Source organism: Delphinapterus leucas, chromosome 17, assembly GCF_059928025.1.
Source record: "Delphinapterus leucas isolate spDelLeu-1000000601 "Yukka" chromosome 17, BTC_Dleu_Yukka2, whole genome shotgun sequence".
Taxonomy (NCBI): domain Eukaryota; kingdom Metazoa; phylum Chordata; class Mammalia; order Artiodactyla; family Monodontidae; genus Delphinapterus; species Delphinapterus leucas.
Genome location: NC_143145.1, coordinates 55,453,054 through 55,468,518, shown reverse-complemented (window position 1 = coordinate 55,468,518; position 15,465 = coordinate 55,453,054). Strand labels below are relative to the sequence as shown.

General features: G+C 32.8%; 1 protein-coding gene across 1 annotated transcript in view; it reads right to left on the bottom strand.

The window, feature by feature from the left end:
- The window catches only part of MMP16 (matrix metallopeptidase 16), a 357,858-nt gene that overhangs the window by 11,288 nt on the left and 331,105 nt on the right, over positions 1-15,465 (bottom strand). Inside the window, exons 8-9 of the mRNA XM_089898989.1 lie at positions 14,454-14,604; positions 5,502-5,617 (exon numbers count right to left, since the gene is read on the bottom strand). Coding sequence (XP_089755115.1) covers positions 5,502-5,617; positions 14,454-14,604 — 267 coding nt within the window. The remainder of the gene's footprint in view (positions 1-5,501; positions 5,618-14,453; positions 14,605-15,465) is intronic.

The window sequence follows — 15,465 nt, the reverse complement described above, 5'->3', positions numbered from 1 at the left end:
GATAAAATTCAAGAAAATAAGAAATGTTTTAATGTTATAATCACTTAAAAACTATATTTTGGGAGATGTCTAATTTTGAATAGTATGCCTATTTTTGAGTTAATAATCATTAATGAGGGTTTTTCCCCTTCATTATTGAGCACTTATTATGGAAGAATCACTGTGTTAAAAACTTAGTAAATGGGGCTTCCCTGGTGGCACAGTGGTTGACAGTCCACCTGCTGATGCAGGAGCCTGTGCTCCGCAACGGGAGAGGCCCGTGTACTGCAAAAAAAACCACAACTTAGTAAATGACATATTTTAATCCTCATAAACACTCTGTCAGGTAGAATTAGCTACCTATACTTTTCAGGCAAAGATACTGAAGCTCAGATAAAATGATATGCCCTAGTCCTGTTGAAAAAAGGATTTAAATCTTGGTCTAGCTTTAGAGCCTGAATCTTAATGATTTTTCTAAGGCCAGGTCCTTTAGAGATTTTTGTCTTTTCACAAATACTCCTTGGTTCAACATCACAGGTGGTGATAGACAGCATTCCTAAATCAATAACAACAAAAAACTCTGACATCTCTCAAAAACTTTCAGCTAGGATAGACCATCACTTCAGGTCACTTCATTCTAGAAATCATTCTGTTCCATGCCATGAAAATCAGCTATTGCTTTTAGTTTTGAAGGGCAGTTTTTCAATCAGAACAACTTGCCAAGTGAAAACAGGTGTATGTAGATTCAAATTTTTCTGCACGCAGGGAGTTGGTATTTGATCACGCTAATGAACTCCAACGTAATTACTCAACAAGCTTGGATAAACAAATGTCTAGGGCCTGCCAAATAAAGTGCATTAGACGATTATGGTTGAATAATGGCATTGATCTAGAATGAAACAGACCTTCCAGACAGGTAAATGTACTTCTTATATTTGTAAACTGGGAACCAACAGCTGGAAATGTCCTCATCTTTAATGTTTAGTCAAAGCTAATTACTAAGAAACTACTGGGTATCACATAAAAATTCAGAAGTTTCCATTTTCATATTTATCATGTCTGCAGGCCAAGTTCTATACTAACACACTCCATATACAGTAGAATTATAGTTGGCTGAATACACTTGTTAGAGGTAAGAAGTCTAGTCAGCAGGAGTTAAGAGAATAAAAGTAATTGAAAAGAAGTAGCCTAAAATCTTGGTAATAGAAATCTGTCAAACATTGATCCTGAAAAATTCATCTCATTCAATAATTTTTTTAACCATTTATGAAATATTAGTGGGTTGAAGAAATGCTTATATACTCATTTTTTTTCTTTTGTGAGTAACTTTGATGTTATAATCTTGTAGATGTTATGCTTACTAAGAGTAGAAACTTCAGATGAACTCACCTGAAGTATCATTTTTGAGAAATTCTGAGGTAGAAGTCAGTTAGGCTGTAATGAATTATATGATGACTTTTTTTTTCCTTGTATTTGATTGGTTTTCACTGGTGACTGTTCTATTGCTTAGTCCTAAAATGTAAGGAGAAATTGTCTACCATAGCTGTCTTGTTATAACTTCATAGAAGATCCTGCATGGCAGTGCCTGTGTTTTCTCTCTGTTTTCTACTATTGTATATTTATTAGTAAAAGTTAATTAATGTTTAACAAATGTGAATGAATAACCTGGGTCTTGTGATAATATTTGTTTGAATCCCACGTGTAGATTTTAACAGAGAGTGAGGGTCGTGGTAGAGAATTAATACACCAACAGAATCAAGAGTCAAACTATTTTAACAGGCTAAAAGTGGATCTATAATCAGTAAAATAAAATGCAGCAGTGTTAAAGCAGAATCTTGTATTAACCTTAAAATTGCATTTTCTAAGGAGAGAATATAGAAAACCTAGGAGGCAGGGCTTGACAGCAAGTAACTTAGAGATTTGAAGGTGGGTAAATGCAGTGATTATTTACTACAATTTTAGTATAAGTTAAAAACTCATGCCATTGTTTAAAACACTGTCAAAAGCAAGAAGAAATAATTCATATATATATATATATATATATATATATGGCATAAGTCAAATATCCTTTGGATTATTGTAGCTATTTTCAGGGGCTAAAAATAAAGAAGAAAAGAAAATTGTTAAATTAAGATGGTTACAGGTGAAAACTGGGATGATGATGGATTAGAAGCTATATTCTGAGAAAGCCTAAGGTATATCTAATATGACAAAATGAAAAATCTGGCCTGACATGACAGATTTTCAATTACCTTAATGGTATAATGTAGGAAAAGATGTTTTAACTTTTCCTCTTTGGAGAGAGTGCATTAGAGAAATTCAGTGAGGCTAGAATCATCTAGTTTCAAACCGTAGACATATAATATCACCACTTTCATGATCATGAGTAAGTTAATTAAACTAGCTGATGCTGTTTTCCTCATTCATAAATAATTATAAATGAGGTAAAGAGGCATTTGTGTTGGACAATTAAATTAGATAACAAATTTATGTAGCACAACTGATAGATGGTGGGAAGTCAGTAAATCGCACCACATATTCACATTTCATTGGCCAAGGTGGCAGAATTAATATCAATAGGTATTATAGGAAGGCATATTCCACCTTAATATGAAAACATCCTTCAAAAATCTATAGCTCAATTTTAAGCTTCTGGGATTTTTTTTTTTTTGAAAACTACCATAAGGAGAAGATCCCTAGGAAGAAATTCCTACCTTGGTGGAAGGGTGAAGAATTAGAGAAAACATTTCATTGCTCTATCATCTCTGATTTTATGACCATCAAGTATCATATGCATGAAGTTATCCTTATAGGGAATTATTTTGAGTATATAAATTTATTTATATTTATATAAATATAAGTGTGTTTACTCAATAAATTGAACTTGATCTTCTATAAAAACCATAAGGGAAGAAGTTGTGTAAAATTTGAATTCAAGGTAAAAAAACACAAACATGTGATTTGAATAGAAAATTAAAAGTGGAGAATTTGCTATTGGTAGACTATCTAGACTAAGACGTTCCAGATTGATTAATATCACTACCCTACAGAACAAAGGTTTCAAACAAATAGGAGATCTCCTTCAATGCAGGGAGTGAAGGTCTAGAGTAATGGAAGGGATAAAATTAATTTCAACAACTAATGTTTATTGAATGGTTACTATGTACCTGCATTTGAGAGTTTACACTAGAGGGGATAACAAACAGGCATATAAATTGATTGTTGTAATATGAGATTTTGAGGGCAAGGGATGGTGTACCAAAAAGGATATTCAAGTATTACTGAAAGATCAAAAGTGAGCTCAATGTTGAAGGATATCAAAGAAAGGGCTGGACCAGGTAAGGTACAGAAGACATAGATGTGTTGAAGTTTCATCTGTATTTTTTTGTCATTTGTAAGCACTGGTTTTTCCAACATGATTTGTTCTTTTGCCAGTATTTTACAAAGTTATTCTTTGCCATGTGAAAATAAAATATTAAATTCTGAATGTAAGGAAACCATTTATACTAAACAAATATTATTTTCAGATGGACAAGAATATGAAAAATCATGGGGCAAGATGCAGCCAGAAGATTTTTTTGTTATCTTTATATAATTATGATTTATTTCCAGAGAACCTGAATCAAATCTCAAATTTTAATGGACTTACAAATAGAAACAGGGGAAAAAAAAACAGTTAATATGCTAAGGAATTAAGGTTATGTGTACTTTTTCAATCTTTTGAAATAATTATTACTTATTTTAAAAGTTATTTTTATTATAAAAGTTATATTCATTTTAGAATATTAATAAAGGAAAGAAATTGAAAAAAATTTTTTATCAAACTTGCTATACTTAATCACTGGTAAGGTCATGGCTTAATTTTCTTTGCATATATTTTTGTATAGTGCGTGACAACTTTTATTGAGGGCAGTCTAGAGCAGTGGTAGAACTTCTGTAAAGGTAAGCTAGAGCTGGTTTTATCTGGACTGAAACAACCCCCTTTAATCTAACCTCAAGAAATCTCCTCTCCTCCTTAGATTCTTGGTGACAGCTCTTATTTTAGGGGATCATCTCAGTTTTCTGCTTTCCATGTGATTATCTTTCATGTTTTTTCATTTCTTTGTCTTCTGCATCTTCATAGTTTGTGGAGTTTTTTTGCCATATATTGATATGGTTTTACTGCCTCCAATTTGACTGCATTGTAACTTTATTTTCTTATTGATTTCCTTTTTATCTCAGACAGATATGTTTCATCTCAATCTGGCCTCTCCTGTGGATTTCTGCTTTTGTCACATACAGGCTATATATTAACTTGGTGCTTTAATTCTCTGAACCAATAGAATACACAAAAAACTATAATTCCAGTAAGTGCTATAATCAGGGCTTCAAGGTTCTTTTTGACTTAGCATACAGTGTTTTACTCGTGGGATATCCTTACACAGAATGTAGTATAAATTACATATAACAATGGTCAAAACAATGGTCAAAACACAGTTTGTGTTTTATTTTTCTGATTGGTATCATCCTGGGTGTCAGTTCCTTCAAGCTTGTACTCAGTGTAAAGCTTTCTTAAACTCTGGCAATTTGCTGATGATCAGCCATTGTTTTCAGTGGGTGGTGTCAATTTTTCATTTTCCCCTGTTTCTTCATTATTTTTTTTCAATAATCCTCTCCAAGATGGATTTAATTTTCCTCTTGCAAGTGATGTTTATTTTGTTCTTGTTGCATATATGTTATAGATTTTTCATGCTATTTAGGACCCACATAATGTATTATTTTCTTCTCGTTCCTATTATAAATCATCTGAGAGGGTATTTTCTTTTTCTCTGTATTTCAGTTTGATGTCACTTTCCTTTGTTCTGGAATATTGTGTATAAATTTTATTTTGAATTATTATTATTATGGTTTATTTCTACTTACTAATCCCTGAATGTGGAGAGAAATGTTCAGACTTTACCAACAGATACAGAAGTGTTGATTACCCATTGCTTGGCTAACTTCCCTTAGGATCTGGCTGAATCCCAAATCCTGAGATGGAGAGCAAGTCAGCTCTGTGATCTGTTTCTGTTATTAATCAATCATACATCTACTCTAGTCTTACTGTATTGAGCTGGGATCTTTCTTGTTTGCTGACACTATAAGCCAAAGGCACACATGAAAAATTATAATCCTCAACATGCTGTACAATCCTCAGCCCACATTTATAACATATCTTCTTTGTGACCAGCTCCTGTCCCACATATGTCTGTTATTATTATCTTTACATGAATTTTAGTAGAAAATAGGTGAGGTTACTTCAAAGGAATTAACACTCTTCATTTTTAAAAATTACTTTTTTTTCTTATAAACTAAAATAGGTTGAGGTTAAAAAAATCTTGAGCATAATATTAAATATAAATCTATGAAGGAAATTTTATATAAATATAATATGAGATAGCCCTAGTATGTTACTTTCTAATCATTTAACATAGTGAACAAGTAGGATAGATTATTCAAATACTTAGTGAGCTCATGAAATATATAATGCACATGTTGCATACCATTTTCTTTGTGCACAAAGGCTCCCTGAGGAGATTCGGGGATACCTTTCCAGACTGTGATTGGTTTGGGATAGCCAGGATCCATGGTTTTCATTTCTTCACTATATCTCCAATACCTGAAAAGGATAAATAAACAACAACAACACATGCATAGAAAAGACAATTATGTATACAAACAATAACAGCTAGCTAGCATTCATTAAATCCTTGCTGCATGCTACCTATGTACTTGTTAGTGATTTAAAGAACTGATTTAAATCATGCAAAGACAGTGTACACAATTTATTCTGTTTCCTTTTTAGAATATGCTAAAAATGGATATTTTATTTTATATTTATTCAGTCTGCTAAAAATTAATTTTAAAACTCTAGCTAAGCATCGTTACAATTCAAAAGGGTATCACCAACCTATGTAGAAATCAGAGATTTTCATGATTTTTAAAAATCTTACTTAGGCACCAGAATACATCATTTGAAATAAGCATAATCTTGATCCATTTACTCATTCATTTATTTAACAAATATTTATTGAGTACCTACTGTGTTTCTAGCATTACTGTAGGTGCCAGTGATACAACCTTGGACAAAACAGACATGCCCCAGCTCTTATCAATCTTATATTTTAGGATATGTAGAGATTACAGGCAAAAAAAAATGTCAATAAGTGCATACTATCATAGGAGGTGGTAAGATCTATTAAGAAAACAAAGCAGAAAAAATTACTGGATAGCAAGTTCTTTGATAAGCCGTTGTATGAGCACAGAGCAGAAAGAAGTGAGAAGCAACATTCTGTAGTTTTGGGGAGCATAACATTCCAGGTAGAGTAACTAGTTATCAAAAGTTTCTGTGGCAGGCATAAACCTGGAGCACTTGAGCATCCACAGTGAGGCTAGAGTGACTAGAATAGAGTTAGCAAAAGAGAGACAAGGTCAGAGTGGGAACCAGCACCTGTGATTAGATAGACCCTTAAACTATGGCAAAACCTTTTGTTTTCCTCTAGGAGAGATGTGAAGCCAATGAAGATTTTGAGCAGAGGACCTTCAAGATATGGCTTATTTTTGAAAGGAATGCACTGCTGCTATGAGTTCAACAGATTGAAGGAGGTAAAGTAGAAGAAGAGATACTGGTTAGGATGTCATTTCAGTAATCCTTGGGCTAGAATGAGTACTGGAGAACTGATGATGATCCAAGGGACTGGGATATTATTTTGAAGAAAAAGCCCGAAGAGCTTACTAATGGATTGAATGCAGTATGTGAGAGAACAAAGTTGAGCATAACTCAAGAATTTGGGGCCTGAACAACCAGAAGAATAATGTTGCCATTCAGTGAGGTAAGGAAGCATGGAAAGGTAAGTTAAGGAGGTTTGAGGAATTGTGAGTTTGATTTTAAGCGTGTTAAAATCAGATGCCTGTTAAACAACAAAGTAGTTGTTGATGAAGCAATTAGGTATATGACTGTAGACTTTAGGGCAAGTCTTGACTAGAGTCCTTGGTGTATAGATGGATAAACAGATAAAAGCAAAGCTTGCTAAAAGTCAGAACTCTCAGAGCTCTCATCCCTTCACAAGGTGGCCATTGGACCACTTTCACAGACCCATTAGACATCTAAGGAAAAAATTGTGAACCTCCCTACTTTGGATCACTCATTATTGCCTGTATGTTCTAAGAGTCAAAATTTTTATGTCTGAATGTTCAAAAGGATTGACAAAACTGGGGTGAAGCCATTGGGAGTTCACAGTGATATTGCCTATTTTAGGGCAGGCATAATGCTCTATGCATTATATCAAATGTTTATTCACTATAAACTCATGAGAGAATTGTCATTGTCTCCATTTGAGAGAGGAGAATTCTTGGAGGACAATGACTCATAACCAGTTCTGTTCCATTTCAAAAGTCACTATTCTTTCTTCTACACATAGCAAATATGTTTGACAACATTTTCTCCCCCACACCACTAAACATCTCTTAACATATGCTAAAGGTAGCATTTCACGAAGAGATTTGTGAAGTAACACACAATGCATTATCTTGGGATTAGGCATTTAGCTTAAATCAGAAAAAGAGAAAAAATATCCAGTCTTTTCTGTATATTCTCTTGCTTCAGGTCTATGGAGAATCCTTTATCTACAGAGCTGTGGGATCTTGTAAAGAATGTTTTGCTATAGATTCCCAGATACCTCAGATAAGTAATATGTGGAATATTAGCACTTCCTCCATCTTCAGTGTTCACATGGAAAAGAAAAAAAGATTGTTTCAGGATGTATCCCAATAATAAGCCACAAGGCAGATTTTATCCAGACAGGAAAATACACTGTAGAGGTGTTTGTCATAGATTCTTATCACATAGAAGATAAGGGCAGATTTGATAGAGAGATCAGGAAAAGCTTCAGGGAGAAGCACTGAGCTGAAATAATGGTAGCCAGGCCTATCTTTCTGAAGAAGACAAGTAGGGAATGCAAAGTTCTACCAAAACTAAAGTATACTTTCTTTCATGGAAACATCTGCTTTTAAGTTATTTTTGAATATTCCTGTATCACAGAACACGCTGCGATGAATATAGCATGGTTAATGGGGTTGAGATTGCACTCAGAATCTCCAGATCTCTTCTCTCAAGTAAATATTTCAATGGGATTTACAATAGTCATATATATTAACTGGTTCCTGAAGTTGATCATAAAGAAAAGTTCTCACAGAGAAATCATCAAATACCTTATTTCACGGATTCTAAGATACATATTTTTTTCACATTTCACATCTCTATTATAGGTATTTCACACCTCAATACTGTGTCAAAGCATACTGGGCAGAGTTTTCCCCTCAATGATAGATTAATTTATGATGTATCTTACAATAAATGGCATTTTTAGATGGCATAAACCATAACTTAAAGCAAGTTTTAAAATTTTGCTAACCCAGGAATAATTTAAAATCCTAGGGACAATGGGATCACACTCTACATATGATTTAAGGAAGATTACTACATATTCGGAAACCAGGTTTGTTCTCCAAGATGTAGTTATAACCCTGTTCATGTAACAATATCTATTCTTCATGTAGTGCTTTGTAGCTATAAAGTAAATTTATATACATACATTGTTTTAATCTTATTTCACTAAAATCCCTCAAATATCTTTTATATTGCATATTAAAACATACTTATGCTGAGGTTCTAACATAGATATAGTATATATGGGCACGCAATTCAGTCAATGACAAAGCATTGGGCATCATATTATTCAAAGGTAAGGTCTTAGTCACATTTGCTCTTCTTGAATGTTAGAGTTGAAACTCAAACTAATGGTCTTTGATTCATAGTTTAGTACAATTTTCTACCACAATTCTGCTAGTGTTTCCCTTGACATAACATTCTTACATTAATCCCCCTGTCATCTTACTCTCTTGGGGTCCTCACTCAAATTCTTAATGTTCATTGTGTCAATATAATTTTCCTTCATCCCTTGCTCTATTTGCTTATAGATCCATTTGCCTACCAACAATTTTTTGAGCACTTATGTGCAAGACACATAAGATTTATTGAGATCATATTTCAAGAAAATATTTATGGAATGTGAATTTTATTGTACCCTCTAGTAGGAACATAATCCTGGTATGAATTTTTCAGGATAAAAGCAATTTTCCCCTCTTTTTGTTAGTAGATAATGCAAAACTATAACTTGGGATCATTTCACGATCTTTGAAAAACTCAGCATAAGATTGGACCCTCAGGTTACCTGCTGTGTCAGCTTTGATATATGTCCAGTAAACTTCAATGTGATTAGAATCATCTAACTATATTCAATCATAATATTATTCAGTCCGTTATATTATTATATATACACATTATATCCAGCTGTCTTATAAAAATGCTGAGGCCTATTCATAAATATAGGTTTGCATTTTAATTTCTAACATATTTGAACATATTTCAACATGAACAAAAAAGCTCATCTCACTGATATTTTTCTCCCTGAAAAATAGGCTTATAGGTTCATTGAGAAGTATATTAGCATATTCACCTGGAACATTATGTAAATAAACCACTTGGAGGGGTTTAAGATTTAGATATTCTAATGGAAAAATTTTGGAATTTTGTGCAGTAAGGTCAGCAAATGATAGTAGCTATTATAAATAAAGCTTATATTTTTTTCTTCTGATATATCAATAATCTCTGCAGTAGAATTATGACTTTAAATTGCTGATTCTTTGAGAAAAGCATTGTAAATCAATCCTTTAAAATAAATTATGAACGGAAATGGGATTTATTCATCACTTTTTAGATTTGATCATGAGTCATAACCATAAGACAAAACAGTTGTCCATGTAATATTATACAACAATTTCTTAAATTCCTTCTGTGTGAACAAATAAATGGTATAGAAAATTCTGAAATGACATACTTTAATGTTTCTGGATACTGAACTCAAACTGAACAGAAAGTGGCTCCAAGGTTGATTTCATATGATCCGGTCATTTCTTCATCCACTTTGTCTCATTTTCTTACTCTAGAGCCAGACTACTTGCCTCTGTTATCACAAAACCCAGGGCCACTTTTATTCACATCCAAATAATCATACAAAATCTCTTTCTTCAGAAGCCTTATTAAAAATGTAACAGAATTGAAAATATCAATCTGTACTCTGTTGGATAATTTTAAAAACACAAAAAGGAATTACTTCATAAACACACACCTTAAGCTATAGGAAATAAATGTATTTTTCTGTTTGGCTATTAGTAGTAATAATAATAAAACAAACCAAAATAGATCTAAATTTTATCTTCTTTCTTTGAAAATGTCTTAAAATCCTCAACGGTTCAGCCTAGAATGAAGTATGACAAGAGAGTCTTGGGTATATTTGTGAGAAGATGCTGAGATGATTTAGGAACATAGCATTTTAGAGCTAAATGCTATGAAGATCAAAATGTATCCAAGTATCAAATTATAGTATATTAAGAAAAGGGCAAGTAGGAGTCTGAGGGACTGAGTTCCATGCTATATGTGAAATGGTGAAACTGGACATTTTAATCTGAATTTACAGATCTGTTTAAAGAACCATCATTTCATCTACACTTCTTTAGCTATCTCTATACGTATGAGATTTCATGCCGGCCCTTACTTTCAATACAATTTATATGAAATTACTCTCAGATCTGTGCCTCCAACCCACCTTTCCTTGTGAACTGTTACTACCTGCGTGATTTCTCTAATTGGTGTGTAAGCAGGTATCTCAAACCGAAAACGAACATTTCAAACTCTTAGTCCGCTTCCCCCAGTATTCCTTCCTTTCTTTGCTACATCTTCAGAAATGGCACCATCTACTCAGTTATTTAGGCAATAAACCTAGATGTTGTCTTTGATTTGCTTTTCTCACCCGTAAAATCCAAGCCATAAGAAAAACTTGTTATGATTACATACAAAATGTAAACTGTACTCTTTGCTCCATCTCCACTGCTACCATTGTGTCCCCCTGTACTACTTCAACAGCCTACCAATTAATCTCCTTGCTTCCACTTTTGAAGTCCATTCTTCACACGGAGGCCATAATGATGTTTTTGAATACACATCAGAACATGCACTTTCCTGTTGAAAACCCTCCAATGTTTTCCATTGTACTTAAAATTAAAAAAATCCAGTCTTTGCCATGTTCTACAGGGCCTCGTAATCTGGTCCCTGCTTACCTGTGTGACATCCTTGACCACTTATCCACTATGCTGTAGCCACAACATTTTTTTCTGATTTGAACATTCTAACATTTTTGCTTTTGTACTGCTATTTCAGGTACTTACAACACACTGTTCTGAATAGCTTCGTGTGGTTGAAATTTCTCCCCACTAAAGTCCTTGCATCAGTGTACCCTTCACAATTTAGGCCTTTCTTGACCTCCACACTAATTTCCCAACCACTCTTTACCACCCACAAGCCTCTATCACATCATCACCTATTATATTTCTTGTAGTGTTTCTCAATGTTAATGTATCAGGGTCATTTATTTCTTCTCTGTTTACAACTATCTCCCCTAATAGAATCTGAGGACCATGGGAGAAGAATATGTGTGCTTTATTTTTACTACTATATCTTCATTACCTAGTACATGTCACATAGTATGTGCTCAAAAAATGTTTTAACTAAATGAGTGAGAGTTATGCCAAGATGAGTACAGAAATCTTATGCAAGAAGGAATTAGAGCTATTGAGAATGTAATGGGCTGTCTCATATTTATGCTGTCACCACAGGCAGTCAGGTACAGAAGGATGAATACCTATGGAATGTAACTGAGGCAGTCTAGACTTTGGTAGGAAGTGAATATGATGTAGGACTGACATATGGCAGCACTTGAACCAAATATAATTTAAAGGTATGCTTTGTTTGTCTAGCAAATTATATAAATGATTCTGATTTTGAATGCTTTTCTAGAGTATTTGTACTTTCCAGCTCATCACAGTACCTATCACTCCCTACTGCCGTATATATTACTCCTATACCCAGCACTGTATATATTATTTGCATGATCCCTTAAAGCAATTGAGTTTTTTACACCAGGACTAAGTTATCTCTAAAATCCTTTTCTGATCTTAACCTTTGAGAAATAGAAATTTGTTTTACATTTTTTTAAAACAGAAAAATGTCAATGAAATTAGAGGAAGAAATAAATAAAGATAAATGTTTTCAATATTTTCTCTAAAAATATACATGGAAGAAATATATAAAGTTAAAATTGATAAGTATTGTAAATATATAATGCCTATAAGGAAGAAAAACTCACTGAATTCTCATATAAAAGTGATAAGCAAATTGTTGTTTTAATGTTTGAGATAGATAATTTAATGTCTTTTCCATCTACTTTTAATCTAGAATGAATGTATTAATAAATTGTGTGACTTTGGAATTAAGCAATTATACAAATATGAAGTCATCTGTTTATAAAACATCTGTGACTCATGAACTCAAATATAAGATCACACAGATGGAAATTAGTTGGGATCCTGCTTTAAATATTTTTAAAACCTATAAAAGCAGTTATTTAAGCAGAACTTAAAATCAAACTATTTCTATATATTTTGTTATATTTTGCATGAAGCTTGTCAAGTTAGAAATAAATTAACTAAAACTCCTTTTCTCATTTACTATATCTTTATTCCATTATAAATTTGGTATGTAACCTTCATTGATTTCACTGACTTGAGGTAGCCCACATTTAATTTCTAAACTTAATTTTTTCAAGAAGTGCTAAGTTTTCAGAATGGAAACATTTTTAAAAGTATGGCTAGCTGATAATAAAATGGCAGTTTTTATTGTCATCTATGAAACCCTCATTAAAGCTGTTATATGAAAGTTAAGCTTTCATGTTTTGTCCTGTAGAAGTTAATTTCTCCAGGGTGTCTTCTCAGCCTTTTGTTTCTACCCCTTTCTGGGGGTGGGGGTGGGGTGGGGACAATACAGGACTGTATTGAACCTAGTCCTGAAGGAGTACATTCAAGCAATTAAAACCATCTGAGGAATTAAACTCTAACAACCTGAGGGTTGTTATTTTAAAGAATATAAGTCCACAGATTTATTTTCATTAGGGGTCACCATGCTGTGGCAATTTCTTCATTCTTCTCTTTTCATACTCTAACTACACATATCTTACTGAGAGTCATATACTTTTTTGTGATGATAAGTAGTATCTTCTACATTAATAGAGATTTTGTTTGATGAATCATTTTGTTTTGTGATTTAGTAAGAAACATTCAGCAAAACCTTAGTTTCATGATAGTGAATTAAAAGCTATGAATATTTTGCCATAGAAATATATACAAATTTAATGTATAAAAAGCTTGTAACAGAATAAAATTATACATTTTTATCCATGGACACAAATGATAGGATCTTTTTGTTCACAGATAAAGCTCAATGTTTTAAGTTACTTGCTATCAAAAATTACAAAGTGTAAAATAAACAAGGTTTATATCTTTATTTTTCTCATGAAGTTGGAGACATTTTATAGGGTCACATTATGTTAAGATTATAAGGCGAACTCAATACTAGCTTGTTGCTCATTAAAACCTGTTGTATTTATGTGTGTTTGTGCATGTGTGTGCTTTAAATTTACTTGTAAAATAACATATTTAAGTTTTACCTAACAATGAAGGTTACTTATGAGTGTCACATTTTGACCCAACTAGTAATAGTGTAACTAAAATTTGATTTTTCATCTTTATTTCTTTTTAACATAATATTAATTTAAAATAATAAAAATATAGCCTTTAGCTTATATTTTATATGTAATATCTGTCAAAAAGTAGGCAGGGGGTGAAATTAGTATGCTTAGTGGCTACTGTATGTCATAAACTAATAGTTCACTTTGTTTTACAAACCCTGTTAGTAATGTCATAAAAGGAAAAGAAATGACAGAAAATAGCAAGAGATATTATACTTCAAGCTAAAAGTGTTTAGTCGAGTGATAGTTTAGTTAGTTCATCGCACCTATCTGCTGGTACCTAAATAAATAGTGTCCTAAGAAATAGAACTCATGACTAAACTGAAAGTATTTGAAAATGTTCAAAATTAACTGTGTGAAAAGTGTAAAAATTTAACTTTAAATATAAAAGCAAAAATAAAGCCTCTCTTAAAAGTACTTTTTAAGTAAAGTAAGTAAAGTTACAAGAAAATGCATTTTAAGGATAAAATACACGACCTATACAGCTTTATAGGCATGTTAAGATTATACAGAAGAGAAAGAATATATACTGTATATATACATTCATAAGAAAGTCACATTACTTGGGTATATTAGAGAAAGATTTATCTTGAATATTATTTTAAAATATGTTTAAAAATGGTTGCAATTCTATTAATTCTTGTGCTTATATCTATACAGATTCTTTCCTCAAATGTGCATGCCTATTATAGACTAGATATATTGACTTCTCTAAACATTAGTTAACTGTTTTCCTCATGTGAAGTGTGTACTGACCTGTCCCCCTTGAAGAAATAGGTTTTCCCAACGTCCTCCCACCAAATGGCTGAATCAATACCATGAGGGGGAATTCCGCTTCCAAGAGTAATCAAGTCATGAGGGTAACCAGGTTGAAGAGTCGTGTCCTTGAACACCCAATATTTGTTACCTGTATGAAATAAGTGCAAATGCAGAATACACTAATTTAATGTCAGAAATTAGAATATATCTACTAACACAATGCATTTAAAATTATTTTACATGAAATCCATGAAATAACTTAGTAGCAGTCACACCTGGAATACTGACATTATTTTTGAAACATAAATGTTATTTTCAAAAGTGGACAAAATGAAAACTTACTTAATAATGTAATCAGAATTTGTGTATTAATTTAAGAAATAAAAAAGATCTACAACTTGCCCTATTGAAACAGTTTTGAATCAAGGGTCAGGGATTCTTCCTCTAGGAATTAGAGGCCTTATTTTCATTCAAGGCTAAATCATTCCTGTGTGTTGGGCATTCTATATGCCCTCAGATTGCTGTACTGATTACAACCTCTACTCTGTTAAAACACTTCTTCTGGTCTGATCCTTTACTTTTAATATATAAACATTCACAAGTCCATCTAGTTTAATAAAGTCATCCTCTTTTGACATGATGCCCTCTTCTAGCTGTTACACTATCCTTCTCTTTAAGAGTGGTGACTGAAGGTAGCAAAATTTTAACCCTAAACTTGTTCAGAATTGCCAGAGTATGGCAATACTAAAAAAAAGATGAACTCCAGTCAGCTTTATTACTGTTTTGAAATTATCTACAGACAACACACTTCCTCATGCCCTACAGCCCTGGCAGACTATGTACACCACTCCCCTCTTTGGTATGACTCTCAAGTAGTCTGCAACCATTTCTCACTCCACTGAAAGTTGACTTAATACCCATTGTCTTCTGAAACCTTTTGTCCTGGAGTCACCAATGCCTACAGTTTTCCACCCTTATCTATTGACACAGTTGCCCACTTAAAGAACTT